This window comes from Coturnix japonica, chromosome 8, assembly GCF_054131305.1.
Source record: "Coturnix japonica strain WE chromosome 8, WE-NBRP24, whole genome shotgun sequence".
Classification (NCBI taxonomy): domain Eukaryota; kingdom Metazoa; phylum Chordata; class Aves; order Galliformes; family Phasianidae; genus Coturnix; species Coturnix japonica.
The window spans coordinates 17,103,066-17,123,691 of NC_140670.1; the positions used below are offsets into that span (position 1 = coordinate 17,103,066).

General features: G+C 43.4%; 1 protein-coding gene across 3 annotated transcripts in view; it reads right to left on the reverse strand.

Annotated features, from left to right (window-relative positions):
- ANTXRL (ANTXR like) overlaps positions 1-19,843 on the reverse strand; it is a 46,875-nt gene extending 27,032 nt beyond the window's left edge. The window contains exons 1-11 of one of the 3 annotated variants that reach the window (XM_015866789.3): positions 19,597-19,804; positions 19,282-19,493; positions 9,072-9,143; positions 8,862-8,933; positions 7,270-7,351; positions 7,133-7,166; positions 5,127-5,206; positions 4,929-4,997; positions 4,644-4,724; positions 4,479-4,539; positions 568-666 (exon numbers count right to left, since the gene is read on the reverse strand). In XM_015866789.3, the coding sequence (XP_015722275.2) occupies positions 568-666; positions 4,479-4,539; positions 4,644-4,724; positions 4,929-4,997; positions 5,127-5,206; positions 7,133-7,166; positions 7,270-7,351; positions 8,862-8,933; positions 9,072-9,143; positions 19,282-19,442 (811 nt within the window). In that variant the 5' untranslated portion in view covers positions 19,443-19,493; positions 19,597-19,804. Of the gene's footprint in view, positions 1-567; positions 667-4,478; positions 4,540-4,643; positions 4,725-4,928; positions 4,998-5,126; positions 5,207-7,132; positions 7,167-7,269; positions 7,352-8,861; positions 8,934-9,071; positions 9,144-19,281 lie in introns of all 3 variants that reach the window. The other 2 variants (XR_014948679.1, XM_085554526.1) reach the window with 2 other exon arrangements.
- Positions 19,844-20,626: the final 783 nt, after the last annotated feature.

A 20,626-nucleotide genomic window follows, 5' to 3' on the forward strand; every position in this document is an offset into this window, starting at 1 on the left:
TTTGGCCATTCAGTCCTTCACCTGGCTGCTGAGACAGCTGACCAAAAACCCCACTGAGCACAGCAATTACAGGGATTTTCCACCTTCAGCATTCTCTGTCATGAGACTGGCAACTTGTGCCAGAGAGGAGCAAAGCAGGGCTGAAGGGTCTTGCTTTCAAGCAAGTATCTTCTAAATCAGTGAATAAATAGCTTGAACACATCTTCAGGGCATCAAGGTAACTTTATATATTTTTACTGAAGGTGAAATAAAAAATAAGAAGCAGCTTTATTTCTTCCTGTTCAGACTTGATACCCAGTCCTCAGTGGTTGTATGCATGCCCCACGTGAATCACTACAGCAATGTTGAAATCCACTGTACAGCAGCATCTCCTGCATGATGCCTCACAACACAGCGCCCAAAGGTTTTAAGACTGAACAAAGATGAGTTTTAACCTCCTGCCAGATAAAGGTCCCCACCCACCTCCCCCCACAGCCACTGCATGGCTCCCTGATGTGGATGGGAGGGGGGCTGCATCCTGTGTGGTGACAGCCACAGGAGATATGGAACTCCTCCCTTCAGACTTACTGATAGTAAGGCTGTCATTGAGCTTGAAGCTGCAGAGTACCTGGTCGATATTTCTCGCATGATAAAAGCCATTGCCTCTTACCACAACTTGAAAGGGTTCTGTAAATAAAAGTACAGAGGTATTATGAAAAATGACTCAAATACAGCATTCCTTTCCAGAGTGGTTTGAAGTACATGATGACAGCTGTCCTCTGCCCTGTGTCTGAATCCAAATTTTCACACTGATGTAGTCTACAGCCAGCCCACCTAGCGACATAAATGCCCAGATAAGAAATTTTATTTTTGTTTCTCAATTTTACAAGAAAGCAGCTTGCTGAAATAAAATTGCAGTTAGATTTTGCCCTCCCACCCCAATCCCAAAAGGCAGCAACCATAAAGATTTAACTGAATCATTCAACACAAAACATCAAAAGGTAAAACCTACATCTAGAGGCCTACTGTTGTCAGGGCAGGTTACCCCTTCTACCCTTCTTTTCCCTATCACTGCCATTCTGCACAGTCACTTGTGAGAACTGCCTTCAGAGTAACCTGCCTGCCAACACAAGCTGGCGATTGAGATACAATCTCAGACTCATGTGGAAATACAGACAGCTAGTACTGGATTTGCTCATTGCCAATGAGAAGTCTGCCCCTTCGAACGTTCCCAAACATTAGCATGTCCTGGGTGATGGTCTGTTGAAATGGCTAATTCCATTTAATTTTGCGCCCTGGCTCTGGCTGCGTCCTTTTCTTCCTTAGTTACCGTCAGCTCACAGATTGCAGCTTTTGACAAGACAGCGAAGGGAAAAAGGTCAGCACTGAAATAACCGGGCAGTGCTGGCAGCGAGATGGTAGGTTGGAGCTGGTGTGCACTGGCTGCGCTGTCGGCTCCGCTTCTGTGACTCTGATGAGAAGCTGACGGCTTGCATCCACACCTGGGAGTTGATGTGGCCAGTAGGATGCCACATCCAACAAAACCTTTCAATCACATCCTCATACCGTAAGCATAATCAAAGCAATGATGCTGTCAAACAGAATAGGAGGCACCTCTGCTGCTGCACTGATAGCCTGTTTACAGGCTGCATGTCTTGGTCACTTTAAATCAGAGGGAACAGAAAGGACCAAACTACATTTCTCTACAGCGGGGACGACAAATTTGCAGGGTCAGAAAGCATTAAGCATCAGATAGCTGTCATAACACAACTAGATCAATTTGTAAATGGACTTGCTGGATATCTTTGTCATGGGGAGTCAGAGACCCAACAGGAGTTGTCATAATTCAGCTGCAACCGCATGGAAACCATACCATCAGCAACTTACTAAATCTCTCACAAATCAAAAATGAAGCTGAAAACCCCAGTGATTACCAGCACAGTGGTAATTATGAGTTGTAATAAGAGCTGCGAGGAGTGGGTCAGTCTGCACTAATCCCTGGTCGAGAACAGCTTCCAGTAACCAACCCCAAAATCCTTCCTGCTCTCCTATCAGATATTAGGCATTAGGAAAAGTGCTGAACAAAATCCCAACTGGTTTTCACCTCCTTACTCAGACAAGTGAGAATAAAATGCAAGGATAGCTCTGCGTTTTTAGGCTACAACTGAGCAAGCTTCCTTGCTGGAGAATATCACAATGGATGGCACTTCTGAAAAACTGAGTAATTTTTTAATCAAAATTCTGAAACACAAATTTAAATTACATTTAATAAATAAAAAAATATAAAAAAATACAACAACAACAAAACATTCCTAACTAGAAAGAAAGGAGACCAACCTTAAATTTCTAGAAAATACCATGTTCTAAATTTCAGGCAGCTCTAAAGGTACAGGATATATATTTTCATATAGAAATTAACAGCTATGTGATCTTACTTCTTACATATACATTACCAGTAAATTCCACTAAGTGATTACAGAAATTTTTAAAAGGTCTTAAAATTCTGTTAAGACTTCAGTGCCCTGGGACTTTCCTGTGCTTAAATCTGAATAAGTCACGTTACACACAGAGCTATTATCTGACTGTCCAGTGAACTGAATTCAAAACCTGAATTCACACTATTGTGAAAAAAGTTGTTCAGCCTAAGGAGATTCCCTCCAGGAGACAGTGGTGCAAACAAAGATCTATGAAGAGAAGCCTCTGTTTCTGTTGAAGTAAATAGGATTATTCAAGATGATAAAGCCAACCTGGAGTCTAGCTTTGTGCTCTAAAAGCTCTTTCAGGTTCATTCCAGGTAAGTCTTGCAGGACTTAGCTTGTAGAAAAACCTATTATGTGTTCAGTTCTTGGTGTCAAAGACAATTTAACCCATGCTGACGGCCTGCATCACATTAAGCTGCGCTTGTGGCTCCTTCCTACTTTTAAGCTCCCTGCTGCTATAAGCAAGCCATCACACACGAGTTCCTCATCTTCATGCCCTAGTGGGTCATCAACATGCTTCACCCTGATCCCACCTTTGCTGGATGGTTGTCAGCAGAGAAAGAATGAGCTCCTGAATTCATGCATGCATGCAGAATACATGAAAACTGAGCTACTGCTTTTTCAAAACAGTTTTGCTGGTTTTGAGGAAACACATCCACTTTCAAGAAGTGGGATCTTCTCCTGAAAAGTATATTTTTCCAGAGTTCTTTTGGAAAATATTTTCAAACTTCTGATGTGAAAAGATCTTTTCAGATGCAAACCTTCAATATTCTTATATTGTGCCAAATCCCTACTGGAGCTCTCACTTCTGTTTAGCTAAAAGCAATATTTAACAAGCAAGAAAACTTGTAATAATTTATTATCCAAAAATTGCCTGGAACACCAGAAATAAAAACAATTAATTGCTATGAAATTAAAAAACAAAAACGTTGACTCAAAGCTTTTAAGTTTTTTTGATAAATTCTGCAGTCTGCAAAGGAAATTTTTAAAAGCAAAATATTTCCTTCTTGAGATTTTCCAAAGATAATATTCTGAGAAACATCTGCCCCACAACCACCTGTTTAGAATTAATTGGAAAGATACAAGGATATTTCATTTGAAGTTTAAAAACTCCGCACACAACCATGCTGTGATAAATATGTGGAAATAGAGAGTGAACGATTTCTCTTCTTTATGCTATTTAATAGGTTTTCCCAAGTCTCCCTTTTGTTCCATGTTTTCAAGGTCAGCTTTCAGGCAACCTGCATTTGTATGCGCTCAATCTTCAGCATACAAGGAAGTGAACACAAGACAGTAAGAGATCTAAATAACCACTCTAAACAACACCTTCCAGCAGGCTTAAGCTGTCACTCTCATTAGTCTGCAATAGTCTATTAAGTAGAAAAACTGTAGCAGATTGCTAATATAAACAAGAACAAATGCAAGCTAAATATCCCAAACAGGAAAGGCATGAAGTTACCAGCAGCTTCTCTGGGGATTCTTCACATTTGCTTGTACACCAGTAGTTCTTTCACTACAATTAAGTTAAACACTAACACTTTGGAAAGCATGCTGGGTATCTCTGCCTTGGCAGTTCATTACATCTGATTCAATAAATCTGAAGTTTCTGTGAATGTTCTGCAAAGCCTTGTTTTAACAGCTGACAAGCCCTAGCAGATCCAATGAACAAAGTCTTTCCAGTAATCTGGGAGATGTTGCATTAAACACGAAAATAGCCCCTAGTAGTCTAGTTTTATACCACCCATATCCTCATTCTATTGGGTATCTTAAAGAGCATAATCTCCAGTTGCCCCAGTGCACTCTCAGCCATTTTTCCAAGCCTGCATTCTGAGCATACAAGTGGATCAGCACCAGCTCCCTCCCAAGCTCAGAAGGGACACAGTATGGCTCCAGCTACAGCCTTGGGAGATGCTTTCCAACTCATCAGTGGACTTCAGCTCTGACACAACATTAGGTAGTTACCAACTTTTCATTAGTGTTATTTACTTGCCTTACCACCCCAGTCTTGCAAAAGCTTACCTCCTGCACAAACACTGGATGGCTCAGCTGCTAGGATCTCAATGCAAGATTTCTTGAGAATCTGGAAGATTTAAGGCAAAGGCGTTTTTGATGATCATTTTTAATCTATGCTTCATTAACACAGGAAAGGGACCCCATTTGTAGGTTTCAGAATAGCCAACTTACTGAATCAATGGTTCCTCTTAGGGCATAAAAGCCTCCCGTAACTGGAAAAACATGATCGATGCTGTCAGCTATTGTTGACAGCTGCAAAGAAAGACAATCATAAATCATGAGGAAAATAAAATTACAGTAAATACAACTGGGCCCCTTCATACTTGCTGAAAGACATCATACTGACATGAAATGATTTATGCCTCAAGTAATTAAATAAATGCCTTCAACTAATGCTATTACTCCTCTACTAGTATAAAAGAAAAAAAAAAGCAAAATAAAAGCAAGCAAGCTTACCTGAGTTTCATTGAAATCTTTCACTCCAACACAATAAACAATAGCTCCAAAACTTCTGGCCCTGTTGGCCTAAATAAAAAAAATATATATATATATAACCATATAAGAAAAATATATATATATTAAAAAATTAGAGCCAACAGTGAACACCCACAGGTTTAACTTGAGCCAGTTTGGGTAAATGTGAAGGTGACTTACTTCTTGTTCTGCATAATAGAACTGAACGTCTTGCAATTCTCCATCCGTCAGAGCAATAATCACACTAGCAGTCCGAACTCCTACATGGACAATAGTTAACAGATTGCATATGGATGACAAAAGATTTGACAGTGCAAATAAGTTTGAAGTGACACATGTCTTTTTGTTGACAAAAACTCAAAATCACAAGGCTGGAATCTCAGCCTGATTTGTGCAGACTTTGTTGGAAGTGCACTCATCTACCACAGCTGAAGATCAGATGTATGACAGCATACGGCAGGCAGAAAACTGTGCACCTTCAACACACAAGCAGCACTTGAAGGAGTACTGCTCAAGCAAGGCTTGTGTACAAACTTCTCTGTCCTGTACATTTATACCCTACATGTGGGGAAATGGTAAAATCTGTTCTTGGAGACAGATAAGCTTTTCCTCTTCTCTTGACAAACACCCATCTGCATGGACACTGTCCAGAGACTGCCAGTGCAAGACCTTTCTTTCCAAGAGGAGCTCTCCTGAAACTCTATCTTCACCCTCCACCAGGTTTTCAAGGAGAATCCCTACTGAACACAGCATGAAAAGGTACTTCCACAAGGGCTTCAGTCCTATGCTTTTCATGCAACAAGAATTGTTGGTGAAGTTCACAGGAATTTTAAGCCTGAAAAACTGGAAGACCAAATCCACTGGAGCAAATTCATGTCTTGGGATAAGCAAGTTCATGTCCCACAAAAACTTACGTGAAAAGGTTGCATGAGTTTTGGATAGCTAGATAAGCAATATGATACAGAGTACAGTACTACCTAGAAAAATGAAAAATGCTAAAAAAAAAAGTCCCAATTAATATAAATAATGATGGTTCAACCAACCATCCTGCTTCAGTAATCACACATACTAATATGCACACACTACTTTCAAAGAACTATGTCATTTTTTCAAAGTAATCTGGTATGATTTCAATTGTCTTTCCCCATACTGTCTGAAGCTAAAGACTGATTACTTCTGACAGGTTTCTTATGCCATGCAGTCCTTCCCATGTCATGTCAACACAGATACAAAACCTTTTAAAAAATGACCTGCATCTTAGGGGAAAAAAAGCAATATTTCCTGTATTACTCTTTCTTTGCTAAGGATGTTTGAAAAAGGACAGAAATAAATTGAACTTTGTTTTCTTCTCAATTTTTGTTTCTTTCCAAATAGTTTATTTTATAATTCCAGACATCATCTACTCCATCTTCCTTACTAATCAACTTAGCTAAAAACTAATCAACTGTTCTCAATCTCTTAGGAAGAGGAAAATAATTTTCAGTTGGGCTCATAACACCCTTGTATTTGTCAGGTAGGAGCATCTGGAGAGCCATATAACAGTGTTGCTGCTGAAGACTCCACACTTGTACCCTGTTTTATTAGAAGGGACTGACCTTTTTCTGGGCCTTCCAAAGAGGCCATCAGCTCACAAACAAGAACAATGTAACACCAGCACACAAACCAGGCAGAAAGTGCTCAGTTCAACAAACCAGGCTTTCTCTTTGGCACATATTAAAGCACAAATACATTTCCCTCTTGAAATTTAATAGAAACATGCAGTACATTGACTGAGAGTCTGGTCCTAAATTATTCACAAAAATCTCCAGCTGATCACACTCGTACCTACACTATTAAGAAAGAGAAGCTGGGAGCAGGAAGCACATGGGTCTGAGTGCATCAGAACAGAGAAGTACAGGTACGTGTGTGCGTTCTTGTCCCTGGGTGCAGTACAAACCATTCTGTCTGCAATGCTCTGGTCTAAATTCTGCCCTGGGTCAGATCTGGGATCATACTGGTTTACTCTGGTCTTAATAAACCATGAATCACACATCTGAAAGTAGGCTGTAGTCAAAATGGAATGCAATGATTGTGTAACACCAATCCCTTCTCCAAAACTTCTTCCAATGAGTTTACTGCAGGTCACGTAAATCTGTCATCCCTATCTCTTCCACATAGACCCATAACAAGAAACACACAGCACCTACCTCCATAGGTCTCATGGTAAATCTGCTCATTCGCCTGCAGTGAAGCATAGAACATAATTTGCGATTAAGTGCAGAAGCAGCAAGGAAAGCAAAGTTTACATGTATAAATCAAAGAAAAGAGATTCTGGAGTGTATACCCTTTTAAATCCTTCATGCATGAACGTGTCTCCTCCAGGCACTTCATACTGAAGAATTTCAAGCCCCCTTCTTATGGCTTCCCTTTAGACAAAAAGAAAGAAAGAAAGAATTTTATTAGATGTATTTTGGTGGCTGCTTTATCAAATAACACAGATAAACTACACATTCTGTCCATACACATGAACTAACACCAGCAAAACCAAGATCTATCTTTTTTTCCAAAAGCAGTTTTGACATCAGCCAACACCCATGGAGCACAAAACCAGGCATGTCACCATGTTAGGGTTAATCCATTTTTAAGGCTTCAGTCCTGTCCCTGGTACACTGTCTACCAGGGCAAGATAGAATTAAAGTAAATGCTGGATACTGAATGCTGACAAACTGCAGATGGAATGAGAATCCAAAAGCTTATGACCCTGTCATGAAAATGGGATAGATAAAAGCTCATTATTCAATCAATCACCAGGACAGCAGGGATTAAGACTTTTCCATTATAAAGATAGAGACCAGATGAAAATAGGGTGGGAATGAGGAGAATTTCCTGTCCTACACCAGTGGACCATCAACCTTTTTCGGGCACAGAATGTTCCCTGGTACAACTTGGACACCATGACTCCTGATACACAGCTTATTGCCCCACAAAGAAACACATGGAGACAAAGAGCACCACTCAGAGAAATTAATATTAACTGTCCCAATTTCTGAAAGAACAATTGTAGGGGAAAGCGGATGAAGGTAAAATAAGCTAGAATGAGGAGTGTCCTTAGGGCAAGAAATGCAACTTTACTCTTTTTCAGTATAAAATGAGGTGAAAAAGCACAGATGAAGATCCAACAGTAAACAGAGGACAGGAAGTATTTTTATATCACATTTGACATTCTGCTACTGGGCTCTTGTTTACTTCCCAACTTGCAAAGCATGAATTTCCCTGGGAATAGTGAAAAACAAAAATAAAATAAACAAAAAGCCCCAAACCCTTGAGCTCTGCCCTCCTAGATAGAAAAACAGAGGCCCAAGGACACAATTATGAAGGTGCCAACAAAAATTTTGATCTGGCAAAGACTCCCTTTAAAAAACCTACTGCCCAGGTGCCCAGTAACAAAGCACTTCTGGCACAGCCGCTGTACAAAGGCAGGGGTGCAACAGCCTGGCAGGTGGTGCTCCAGGACCACCTGGTGTGATTGCTGCTGGTGTCAAGCTCAGAGTTTTGAGCTATTTCAGAAAACACTGTGGGACTTTCACAGTCTTCAGCTCCTTAGCTCAGGGTTTGAGAGCTCTTACACAAAAGCAGCCTTATCTGGGTAGCTAGGGACACTGAGGGCAATGTATGCAAACTCTGGACTGGAAGCACATTTCCTTTCTGAAATATTTTAAGAATGGGAACCCCAGTGCTGCATTTTTCTTGTAAGGCTGAAAATGTTAAGAGGAGGGCAGCAGACCTTCTGGATCTCCTGGCACCTGAAAACAGTGGGAGGATTTCAGTGGATACCACACCAAGGGCAGAGACAAAGCTCTGCATCCTGGTTTTGCAGAACACTTCACTGCTTGAGGGATGGGAGGTGCTTTTGGTTGAAAGCTGGGAAGTACTTGCCTGTTTTCTGTTAATTTCATGATTGTAGTGCCTCGCGAAGAAAAAACAATGAAAGACATGCGCAGCATTGGACTGAAACAGAAAAACAAGTCAGATTTATATATCATACACAATGCTTCATCAGATTTAGCAGGGAATGGGAGATAATGCACACAAATATACGTATACATACATACAACCAAATTAAAATACCATCTAAGAAAAATTTACCTTATGAACTTCTCAGCCAGGCTTTCCACAAAAGAGTAAATCTCTGTCCAATGATTTCTGACGCTTCCAGACCTGTGAACAAAACAGAATGGATTGCATTCATTTCATGGGGAAATTCCTTGTATCAGTTTTAAGAGTGGGACACTCTAGAGGTAGTGAGGGACAATCTGGGCAGAGGTGTTTGGAGGCAAGGCTGCTGGTGCCAGTGGGGCTTCTACAGCAGCTGTGCTGGAAGCCATAACCAAGCTGTTATGACAATACCAATGGACCCAAATACAAGTAGAAATACAATTTCAAGACAAGCTCGCTAGATGTTCTTCCCTCTGCTTTTTTTATTACATATTTTCTTTTAGTATAATTCATTTTATTGATGTTGCTAAATCATCTTCTAATAGATTGTTTACTTTCCTAGAGCATAGCTATGCTGCTGCAGCCACGAGGAAAGTTTGTACTGATCATCCACCCTCCCAGAACACGTGAGAGAATGTTTCCATGAATTACTGTTTGTTTCAAAAGAGAAAGCGTTTGAAGTACACATTCAGAGGGGAAAGGCAATGCTAATAGCAAACACTGGACTAGAATTTTAGAGAGTCAATCCCTGGCTCTGTTACAGACTTCCCATGAAATGCCTGGCAGTTAGTTATATTATGTTTGTGCATCTATTCCCAGTCTACAAAATTCCATTATTCTTTCCCTGTCTTTTCTCAGTTTAGTCTTAGGTTCTCAGGCACCACAAGAGTCTTGTGGGACTCAGACCCCAAACAGAGCCCAGCATGCTGCAAATCTATTTTAAATGATAGCTGATTTGCTACATGTGATCTAGGTTGTACACTTTCAAGTCATTTAAAAGGCTAAAAAAAAGCATGAGAAGTCTGGTTTGAAAAGCACTCCTAAGACTGAACAAATAGCTAATTCACCTTGCTGGCCAGGCAAATACCTGTATTTGTCTTGGGCAAAGGTTGAGAAGGGCAGAGATAAAGTAGCAGCATATCAAGAAGAATCACAGGAGATTAGAAATGAGAACTAAGATACTTTTGAAATGTAACTACTGAAGAAGCAAAAAGCCTTAGGCTTCCTCTGATGGTCATTAGATGTTTTTCTGCATAAATGTACGAAAGTGAAAACAGCTGCAACTGTGCTATGGGCTTTCCAAGCAACCCTGTGCCAGATATTTCTACCTCCTTTCACCAGGTTCAGATCAGCGAACAAGTCCATGTGTTCAGCGCTGGTGGGCTGGAGGAGAGCAGAGAATGGGACAAGAGCCACTGAGGTGCTGACACTGGAATATACCTGCTCCTGTGCCTTGACACTGCTCACCTGGAGAATGGCAAGCCATTCACAGAACAATGTGGTTAACAAAGAATGAAGAAATTAAGTTGCCTGCAAGTAGGTAAGAGCCAACAATGCTCCAAGGACTGCCAAGGACTGATCTGCATGCTCCCATTTATAGGTGCTGTACAATGAATGAGCCATGTTCCCATATTGGTGCAAAGTGCCAGGAAAAGAAGATCACACTACTATTGAACAAGACTATTTTTCTCAAAACAGAAAAATAATCCAAAAGCCCACACAAGACATGTGCTTAAAGAACTGCTTTTTCAGAAGGGAACCAAAGCTGTCCAGTACCAACAGCCCCCCAGGATTCTTCTGCAAGTCCCGGATTGAATCACTAATTTGGTTGAATTTTAACTAATTTCTCTTGCATCTCTGTAAGATTCAAAGCAACAAAATCTGTACATTCATAGATTTCAGTTTGCATTACTATTTCAAATTCTGTCCTCACACCCCAAGTTGACCCTTTCCAGTTACATTCTGAGCCAGGCCTCCCAGTTAAGCCCCACTCCTGCAAATTCCAGTGTGGTCACATCTTTACAAAGTAGCCAGTTTCTTACTCATAAAACACAATTTTGAGGTATCAGTTTTCTACTGCCAGTTTCAATAGCAGTGATACAATCCAAGAAAACAAAGTAGCAGCATATTTACTTCATAATGGCAACAAACTGTCATTTCTAGTCCCTTCTTAAGTCTTTCTCTAGTGCCTCTATTTATTTTGGTGCTTCCCCCAGCTCCCCCATTCCTCTAAGAAATACCTAACCTTCAGGCAAAGAACAGTTCAGTAAAACAGCACCATAGATACTGAATATTTAGGAAAGTCATAAAGTACTGATACTAGAAAAAACACAAAAACCTGAAGTGCAGATGCTCAGATAACCATAATACTATGTATTTCCATGCAAATGAAATCCCTATTCTTGGAAAGGGGACAACAAGAGGCACTAAGAGTAACCAAAAGTGGCTGTAATAATTCTACAGTTGCCCATCTCTGAAACTGTAGTGATGTCCTTATCGTGGGCTAGTCCTCATTAGAAGTATTCCATCATAGAGTTACAACAGCACTGTGTTTGTTAAGCTACATACTAAGTTCCCCACAACCATCAAATAATACTCACTGACAGAAGCAGAAACAACTCAACACTGTTGAAAATATGAAGTCATTTTGCTGCTTTTTGGATTTTAGCTTTAAAACAGCAAAATTGTGATGGCAGCACAAATTAATACCCTGTGCTGCATAACTTGATGGCACTAGGAACCTGGACACCCTCACAGCCTTTTACAGTAGTTTCAGTGCCTTTGTTGTTTCCCTTAGAACCCTATGATAAATGGGGAAAGAAACTCCTGTTAATCAGCATACCGATGCCAGTAAGAGCCTGAAATGAAGGTGACATCTTTAAATACAATCAGGAAAAATAATAATAATAAAAATTTAAAATAAAAAAAAAAAAATAAAATCACTGCCTGCCCTGATTGACCACTGAGAGACTTCTGAATAACAAGGAAAGAATAAGCAAAGCATGGACCAGCACTGCACAGAAAAGGTATGGGGCAGTGATGAGCCAGGTGCCCCACACAGCCCACTGCTCTGCAGAGCACCGAGATCTCCTTGGACACCAGCCTGCAGCTTACAGGAGTCTTGTAAGCCCTCCAGAACCAGAAAGAAAGCCGGAGCCTCAGGCCTCTGGTTCTGGTGGCAGAGACAAACACAAAGCAACAAACAGCTGCTGAACATAAAATGTGTCAGGGGCTGTTCCTGCTGGTGGCTCACTGGGCAGAGCCTGGAGCAAGGCCAGCAAAAAACCAGAATCCCCCAGCGTTCGTGCCTACAAAACTGGCCCAAACAAAGCAGAAAATCCACAGGAGTAATTTCTGGGAGTGCGCTCCCCAAGCTCAGTTCCCATTACACAAGAGACAAAGAGAGGAGTCAGCAAACCACAACATAGGAAAGAATGCACTCTCTGCCTCACAGCCCTGAGGAGCAGCTGCTGCTCCCGCTGCCGTTTTCCTAAATTTCACATTGCTACTGCTGGATGGGAGGGGTAAAGGAGGCCAGCAAGTATTTCTGGGGGTGGAAGGAAGTGATGCGATTGCAGGGCTCAATTCAGCTCCTGCTTGTTTTGGAGTGACTCTTTGCAGCTTAGCAGAGCTCTGTGTCAGTGTGAAGAACACAGCAAGCGTGTCAAAGTCGGGCCTTCCCCTTGCTGCTGGTTAAGGCATCATAGCATGTGCTGGCTGCAGGCATAGCCCTCTGCCCTAACAGGCTCTGAGGCCTGATTAACTGGTGACAGCTTTTTCAGAGATCCTGGAGCAGTCCATTACTGACTCTGGGTTCAGTTTGAACATGGCATCAAGGGAACACAACAGCAATTAAGTCTGCTTGTCCCTAAGTATCCCCTTGAGCTAGCAGGGGCCCTGTGTATGGCCCACTGCTCAGAAACAAGGCAGTTTGCTGTTATTTAGAGAGAGATCTTTGTGGCTGCAACCACATCACAGACAGTAGGAAAATTCTTGCACATGGCTAATAATGGCTCTGCAATAAAAGCAGACCCTGGGGCATCTAGTTTGTTGTGGCTTCAGACATGCACACTCATGTTCATCCATCCCTCAGCTCCCTTCCTGAGAGCTAGCAAAGCATTCAAAGTGGCAAGGACCTTCCTCTCTCAAACAGTGCTTCCTGCAAGCATGGAAGGGACCTTCAGTGAGTGACTCATCCAGGCTAAGAAGGACTAGTTTATATTATCTGCTCCAAAGGCAATTAGGAACACTGGCAGAGACAGCCACTCCAAGACAGTCCACACTGCAAAGTACTTACAGCAGTAATGAACAAGACAAGCACTGGAGCAGGGAGGGGAAGGAGATGAAACGGCTGGGAAACAGATTTCTTAGTCCTCAGCCGGAACACTGAACACAGGACTCAAAGCATTTGAATCCAATAGGTTTTTATGACCAAAACTATTAATTTTTATACATTGCTTTTCCCTTATAAAACTACTGACAATCTACAGCAGTACTGCTGACTTGTGTAAACCATCCCTCATAACCCACTGCTCCTACTGTAATCTACCTGACCCACAAGCTCTGTCCCCTGGTGTTATAGCTCTCGTGACACAAGAAAAGCAGGCCCCAATGTGCAGCTCACAGGCCAGATATCTGACCATGTCAGATCCCCCAGTAAAGCTCCAGCACTGCTCTCAGCAGCTCCAGCCCTTGAAGAAATGCTCTCTGAATCCCAGTCCTACTAACACAGCCTGGGGAGTGAAGCATAGCCCTCAAACCCAGTCAGAATACAGCACTCACAGCAAGATGCAAGAGAGAACAGAGGGCATGGAAGCACAGCTCTGGTGCTGCAAGAACCCACTCATTGACTATTAAGAAGTTTGGTGCTACGACACATTGTAACAACTCAGAACAGATCGCATGCCAGCATTTGGTCTGCAAGCTTCATTACAAAAGTAATGAAATTCTCCATCAGTGACCACACACAAACTGAAACCCCAGGTCAGGGGGAATGTTACGGTTTGTTTCCTTGGCTCAAGCCCCAAATAAATCAGATTTAGTTACATGCATAAATAGACTGCAAATGACAAGCCGCCATGGTTTTTTCTTCCTGTAAACTGTACATGTTTTATGTCAAATAACCACTACCCATTAGCTTTGTTTTTGGATTTATGAAGATTTTTCTTTTTCCTTGGGGCAGTGGGGAAGGAAATTGGGTTCCCTAAATTTTTCTTCCTTTCCAAAAGGCAAATCTGGCAAAATGACATCAGACAAAATGCAAACAAATAAAACCTGGTTCCAATAACATAGGTATGTCTGCAGCTGGATAAAAAGTTCCTTTGGAACATTCCACACAATTACACCTGGTTGTAAGGAAATCCCAGCACTGCCTGCAACATAACCACAACAAAGGAAGATGTAAAGGCAAAATACCAACAGATTATGTTTTGAGAACTATAAAGAATATTGCTTGCAGGCAATTGGAAGCCACAAGAGGTACCATGTAGATGATGAGGTTTTGTTATAAAGGGGAAAATTCAGACAGAATACACATTTGTATAGCAATGTATGAAGTCTAAGGAACAAAGCTAATGCTTCTATCCAGAGTGTGCTCTCAATCTCATTTACCTGCATCAGGTCCCAGACCACGAGATAAGCTGAAGTCTGGTTGCAATAGGCAGATGTCCTTGCTTACCAAAAGCAGGCAGTGACTAAAGCCAGAACTACCCACTCTCACCAGTACTCATAATTCATTACTTTCATGAGTGCTAAATTCATTCAAAATCTTGGCAAGGAAACCATGCTTTCTTGGGAGCATAGGAGAAGGGAAACAGAATGTGTTTACCAAACCCTTTTCTTTATTTGCTTTTAATAAAACACATTTAAAGAAAGAAAATATATATATATTAAGATTACCTGGAAATTATTAATGCATTCAATGCATTGTGTTTGCCTTAAAACAACTAAAAAACAGGCCCAGAATAGCAGCTACTGAAAAATGCTTTTTGTTCTGATGATGGCTTTCTGGCTTGCCTCAAATTTTGTGAGGTATCAACTCCTTTCCCTCTTGACAGACCTCACGAAACTTCAGGAGTGTTGAGGTTTTATATATATATTTGTTTAGGGATATATATATATATCCCTAAACAAATCACACAGAATGAGATGAGACAGGGCTGCTAGTTTCCCATCTAACTGGCAGAGGTTGTGCTCTTCCACACCATTTCCACACCAGCAGGGACTCACCTCTTGAGAGCAGTTCAGCAAGAGTAAAGGGAGGCAGCTGCAAAACAGATTACAAGGGAAAAGAAGGCTTGAGTGGCCACACTGCACTGATGTCTTTAGCAAAGCTTCTGCCAAGCACAGAAGTAGCAAAACTGATGTGAAAAGCAATATTGTTGTGGACCCAAGAGACAGGAATGCCGTGAAGCGGGACTATCCTTAATTTAAGGGGAAAAGGAAAAAGGATAGCTAGGTTAGTTCCCAAAAAGGCTAGAATTGCTTCTCTGAAAGAAAGACAGCCAGGGCCCCAATACATTTGCACTGCCATGGTCCATGTTGTGGGGGGAAAAAAAGAAAAATATTTTCCTCAAGGCAGCACAGCTCAGTCTTCCTCTAAATCCAAACAATATTTTCACAAACATAGTAAGAAAGAAAAGAATGAGAAAATGCTTTTGAGAATCTCACACTCTCCTTCGCCCACCCCCCTTCATTTCCCATCCTGTCCTATGGTCAAAAACAAACCAAATACATTTATGTGTATTTGATAAATACAGAGCTCAGAGAGCTCTGCCACTCACATCTGTCATGTCAGGCACTGCCAAGAGAAGGCATTTACAGGAGAGTTGGAAACTCTTTTAATATAGGACTTAGATTTGTTGCACTAATAAACAACCATAGTGATGTCGCCAGGCACTAAAAACACTAGAGGTCAGTCATCCTTTTTGCGGTGCAAATGTGTTTCAGTATGACTACAAACAACAGCTGAATGTTACCAGCAAGGCAGGGATGAAAGGAAAGTGTGTTTACATACTCAAGCACGAGGATGTCTCTACAAGACCAGAGCAGTCAAGCAGCCTGTCCTCAGTAGTTTGGGACTGGGCTGAAATTAAGGTCTTCATGCACTTGGACAGCCTAAGCACGTGGAGGAACCAAAGCAAGTTGAAAGTACTCACCCATGTATTTTTTTAGCTTATCAGCTATGCTTGTTTAAAGACCAACATGAGATATGTGGTACCACACAACCCAATCTTACCACATGCCATAGGAGCGGTGAGCGCTCTAATGGTGCAGTAGATTGCTGTGCCTCATACTGAGGGATCAATTCTCTGCAAACAGGAAAATTTCTGCTGCTTCTGTTCAATACTTCAAAGACTTCCACTGCACCTCCAAGTAAGATCAGGCCTGTATAACTCATGGGGTACAGCATACAGACTGCACAAGACTGCAGCCAGCAAATGTCCAGTTCTTGCAGCTTCAAGACGTTTGCTCATTTAGGCATTCACAGAGACAAAGCCAATCTAACGTGGCTCTGACATGGTCAGAAAACTCTAAGGAGGATGATAGCAGGTCTCCCTCCCACACATGATGCTTTTCCTTTTCACCAGGCCAGTTTCTCAGACACCAGAGGCTTAGTTCCACTGCTCTAATCATGCCTATCCCATACAGTTAATATAAAGGGCTGTAATCAACTTCAGGAAGGGAAAAGCTGCAAGAGCTCAACAAGCGGTTGTTTTTTCTCCTTTCTAATGAGCACCATGTATATTATACCAATAACTTCACCAGCAGATGATCTTTTTCCTCTGAAGGTTATTGCCTGCAGGATTAGATCCTCACAGACTCTGACTAGCAGAATGGAAAAGAAAATCATGACCCAATAAAGTCATTGCAGTAAAACACAGCGCTTACATGCAAGAGGAGAAAGGTTTGTTGCCTTCCCCATTTTACCTCCTACAGATGTGAGATTGCATCTTTCCACGAGGAATGAAAGCAAAACAGATTTAAAGTCATTTTGATTCACTGGGACTGACTTCACAGACAAGATTCGTCATTCAGCTAAAGAGTGTACCACAGGGTCACAGAATTAAATCCTGGAGTCTTCAGAGTCAGTGCTTCAATCCCATTGTTACACAGCGAATTAAGACTGAATGCACCTAGTTCTAGAAGGTGTGCAATGCTCAGGACATGTGGGGATTCCCACTGGTCAACACACATTGGCTTTTCAGGGGATTCTCTCATTAGAAATGAGAGACAGGATTCTTTGCAGATATGCATCAGTGTAGATCCAAATTTCTGTCCACTGCATCTCCAGATTTGGCCAGCTGCTTACAGCTGGCATCCTGCCTCCTCCCTACCAGAAACACCCCAGCTCTTCTCAGCACTGATCAATTACTAGTTCCTTTCTAAAGAACTTTCCCAAGGTCCAGGATCTGCCCATGCAGACAGCCCTCCCTGACTCCAGAAATGCTCTTCATAGAAACACAGAATATCCTAAGTTGGAAGGGACCCATAAGGGTCACGAAGTCCAACCCAAGTCTTCATGTTGTGCCAAATGCCACAGGATACATCTGGGATTAAACACACCCCCAGCCATTTCGTGCACTCCCTCTCAGCATCACATGCATTCTGTTAAAGCAGGAAAGCCACAAGGGACCTATGGCTCCAAAGATCTGGCACTCCAGTGTTACCCTTATGGATTGTAACACAGTCTCATTAAGGCCAGAAGCAGCTTTGCTGCTGCCTTTGCCACTAGCTCACAGGATTGAGAATATTTTCTAAAACCAAGGGTCCAAAAAAGCATTTACTGCAGTTTTTGCCAATGGGTTTCTCTTTCAAACACTTGAAGGTTATAAAGACTCAATCTGCAACAGAAGCTAAAGAGAATTTTCCCAATGGAATGTAAGTGCATGACTTTTACTCCAGCCACCATTGGATATAATCTGCAGCAGAGCAGAATATACAGCACCTGAGCCAACATGCAAGACCTGTAGTCTGCTAAAAGAAAATGCATGCTTTTGTGTCTACAACATGGAGGAGGGGTTTGCTTACACAACCAGCTTTCTACTGCTACACATATCAGTAACTGTAAGCAAATCCCTTTGTCCTCTGCCATGATTTCCCCAAGTAGAGGGAAATCTGATAACAGCAACCACCTCAGTAAAGCACTAAAGTGCTCTCTGATCATCTGAAGAGAAACAGCACAGGAATGCAGCACATTAATAAATGGGAGCGCACAGGGACAGTTTAGACAAGGAAAGATATTTCATGCTACCAAGAGAACCCATACAACAAACAAACAAAACACCAAAGCCACTAGATAGCATGCTAGAGCATCTTCCAGAAAGGCAGAATGCCTTTGGTAGTCTCCGGACAGTTTAGCTCTGTAAACTGAATCCTGACTGATACCTTTTTCTTCTTGAAGACGGTGATTGGCTCCTGAGTGACGGTGGCGTTTGCCCCATGCAGGCAGAGCAGGAGGCCTGGATGGGTCAGTTTTCCCAGCTGGGAACTGGCGCAGTGCGAACCTTGCTTATGGGCAAGAGTCACAAAGAAAAGGCTTCAGGATTTCAAAGCACCACACCCCACCTATAGCCCAGGAGGCACTGGTTAGCACAACCATTGCACTCACTATATGCATAAGACCAACAGTTATGTCCTGGATTTTAACCCCTAGCTGTTCAGCCAAATCAGTGCACTGAGCAAATCAGTTCACACTATTTGAGAACCACCTGTGGGTGCACCTATGCACACAGGCTTTGCTCTACTTGTCACAGCATGTTCATGGATGCGAGCTTACTCAGACCCTCAGGCTATATCTAAATTAGAACCGCATGGTATTAAAGAAAAGTGTTTGCCAGCATATTTTAATATACATAACAACTCAAACACAGGTTTAGACAGCTCCAAAGAAGATGGCCAGAAGCAAGTTCCATTAAATCTTACAGAGATCATGTTAAAAAGGCAATCACTGCATACAAGCTCCAACACCTCAGCTGTAGGCAGATCTGCACGGACAGCCCCGTTGTGGCCGAATCCCGCAGGTGCCATCCCCGCACCTCTCTGCAACCTCAGCACCGGGGGATGCGGGGAGCACCGCACTCCGCCCGCTCAGCCTCAGCGCTTACAGCCCGGGCACCGCAACCGGAGGGTGCTCCGATCCCCCGGGTCTGCCTGTGCCTAACACAGGATGAAGCGCGGGACTCCCCTAAAGGCTCCGCCTGGGAAACACGTACGTCTAGGGGAACAAAAGCAAAGACCCTGCCCTGCACGCGCATCTTGGCACTGCGGGAGAAGGGAGGAAGGCTCTGAGAGGAGGAGGGGAAGCAGCACAGAGGCAGCGAAGGGTGAATAACCATTTTCAAACGTGACTGTCACTTACTTATCCAGAATGAAGTAGAGATCAAAGGCGCCGTGACAGGAGCGCTGCTCTTCGTGTTCTTCCTCCTCCTCGGGCCGGGCGCAGCAGCTCAGGCTCCCGCTAGCCAGCAAGAAGCAGCACAGAAGTGCCGCTCTCTCCACGCCGCTCCTGCCACTCGCCATTTTTTCCCTTCCTTAATTCTTCCTCCTCCCTCCCCTTCCCCCAGTCTGTCTCTTCGGAAGATCCGAGGGAGGAGAGAAAAGAAAAAAAAAAAAATCCAACACAAAAAACAAAACCCAAACACAAAAATACCACCCACACAACCAAGCCACTAACTTCAGGATCCCGGCACAAGGCTGCGGAGAACCCTCAGGCACCGGGTTGCGTCTCAGGGCCGGGGGCGGGCTGGGGGCTGAGCCCGGCCGCAGGGTCCCCGGAACCCCGTCCCCGCGCCCCGCCACCCGCCCCGAGCTCAACTACGGCCCCGGTTCCGCACGGAGCGGAGAGGCTCCCTCTGCAAGGCCAGAGGCAGGAAGGGGCAGAGGGAGGGGAGCGGCGGGGGGAGACAGGATCTTATGGGGGAAAGCTGAACCGGGACTTTCCTGTTCCGGGATGCAGAGCGGGGAAAGGCTGCGGCGAGCGGGGCAAGGAGGGGAGAGAGGGAGAGCTGCACCCCGACCCCGCTGCTCCTACCGCCGCCCCCTACGGTCACGGGGTGGGGGTGGGGGGTCTGCTCCTGAGGTGCACCCCAGACGAGCAGCAGCGGGGCTGTGTAAGTGGAGCGGGGTGAAATAGGCGGCAGTCGGTGTGATGAGCATCATTGCAAAAAGCTGTGAGAAACCGAGGAGGAGGAAGACGCGGATGGGGGCAGCTGTGCAAAATTGAGTTGTGGAGTGCAATTGTAGAAGTGATTGCCTGGAGGTAGGGGTAAGGACAAGTTTTCACGACTCTCTCGTGTCACAGCACATTGCTTCGTCCCTGTGGTGAAAAGTTTGACTTAGTCGTGGTAACTGTGTCTTGCAGGCAACGAGCTGTGATTAGATGAAAATTTCTTAATGGAGCTTCTTACGGCATCATAACCTCAGCCCGCCCGGTTACAAAGCGCTGCCTCCAAGAGCCGCCCTGGCTCTTTTGGATGCTGGCTCCAAACTTTGCATAACCGCTGCCTTCCAGCCGCTCTTCCCTCCCCCACTGCCGCTGCAGCTCTAATTAATGGAAAGAGCCACGGGGAGGGATGAGCGCAGAGTCACTTTGCATGATGGACCCGGGACTGTGACATTCTCCCTATGACTTTGAACGCGATTCAAGGTCGAGGGAATCCATCCCCCGTGGGGTAATGGCACGCTGCCTCTCCGGTTCTGCCCCA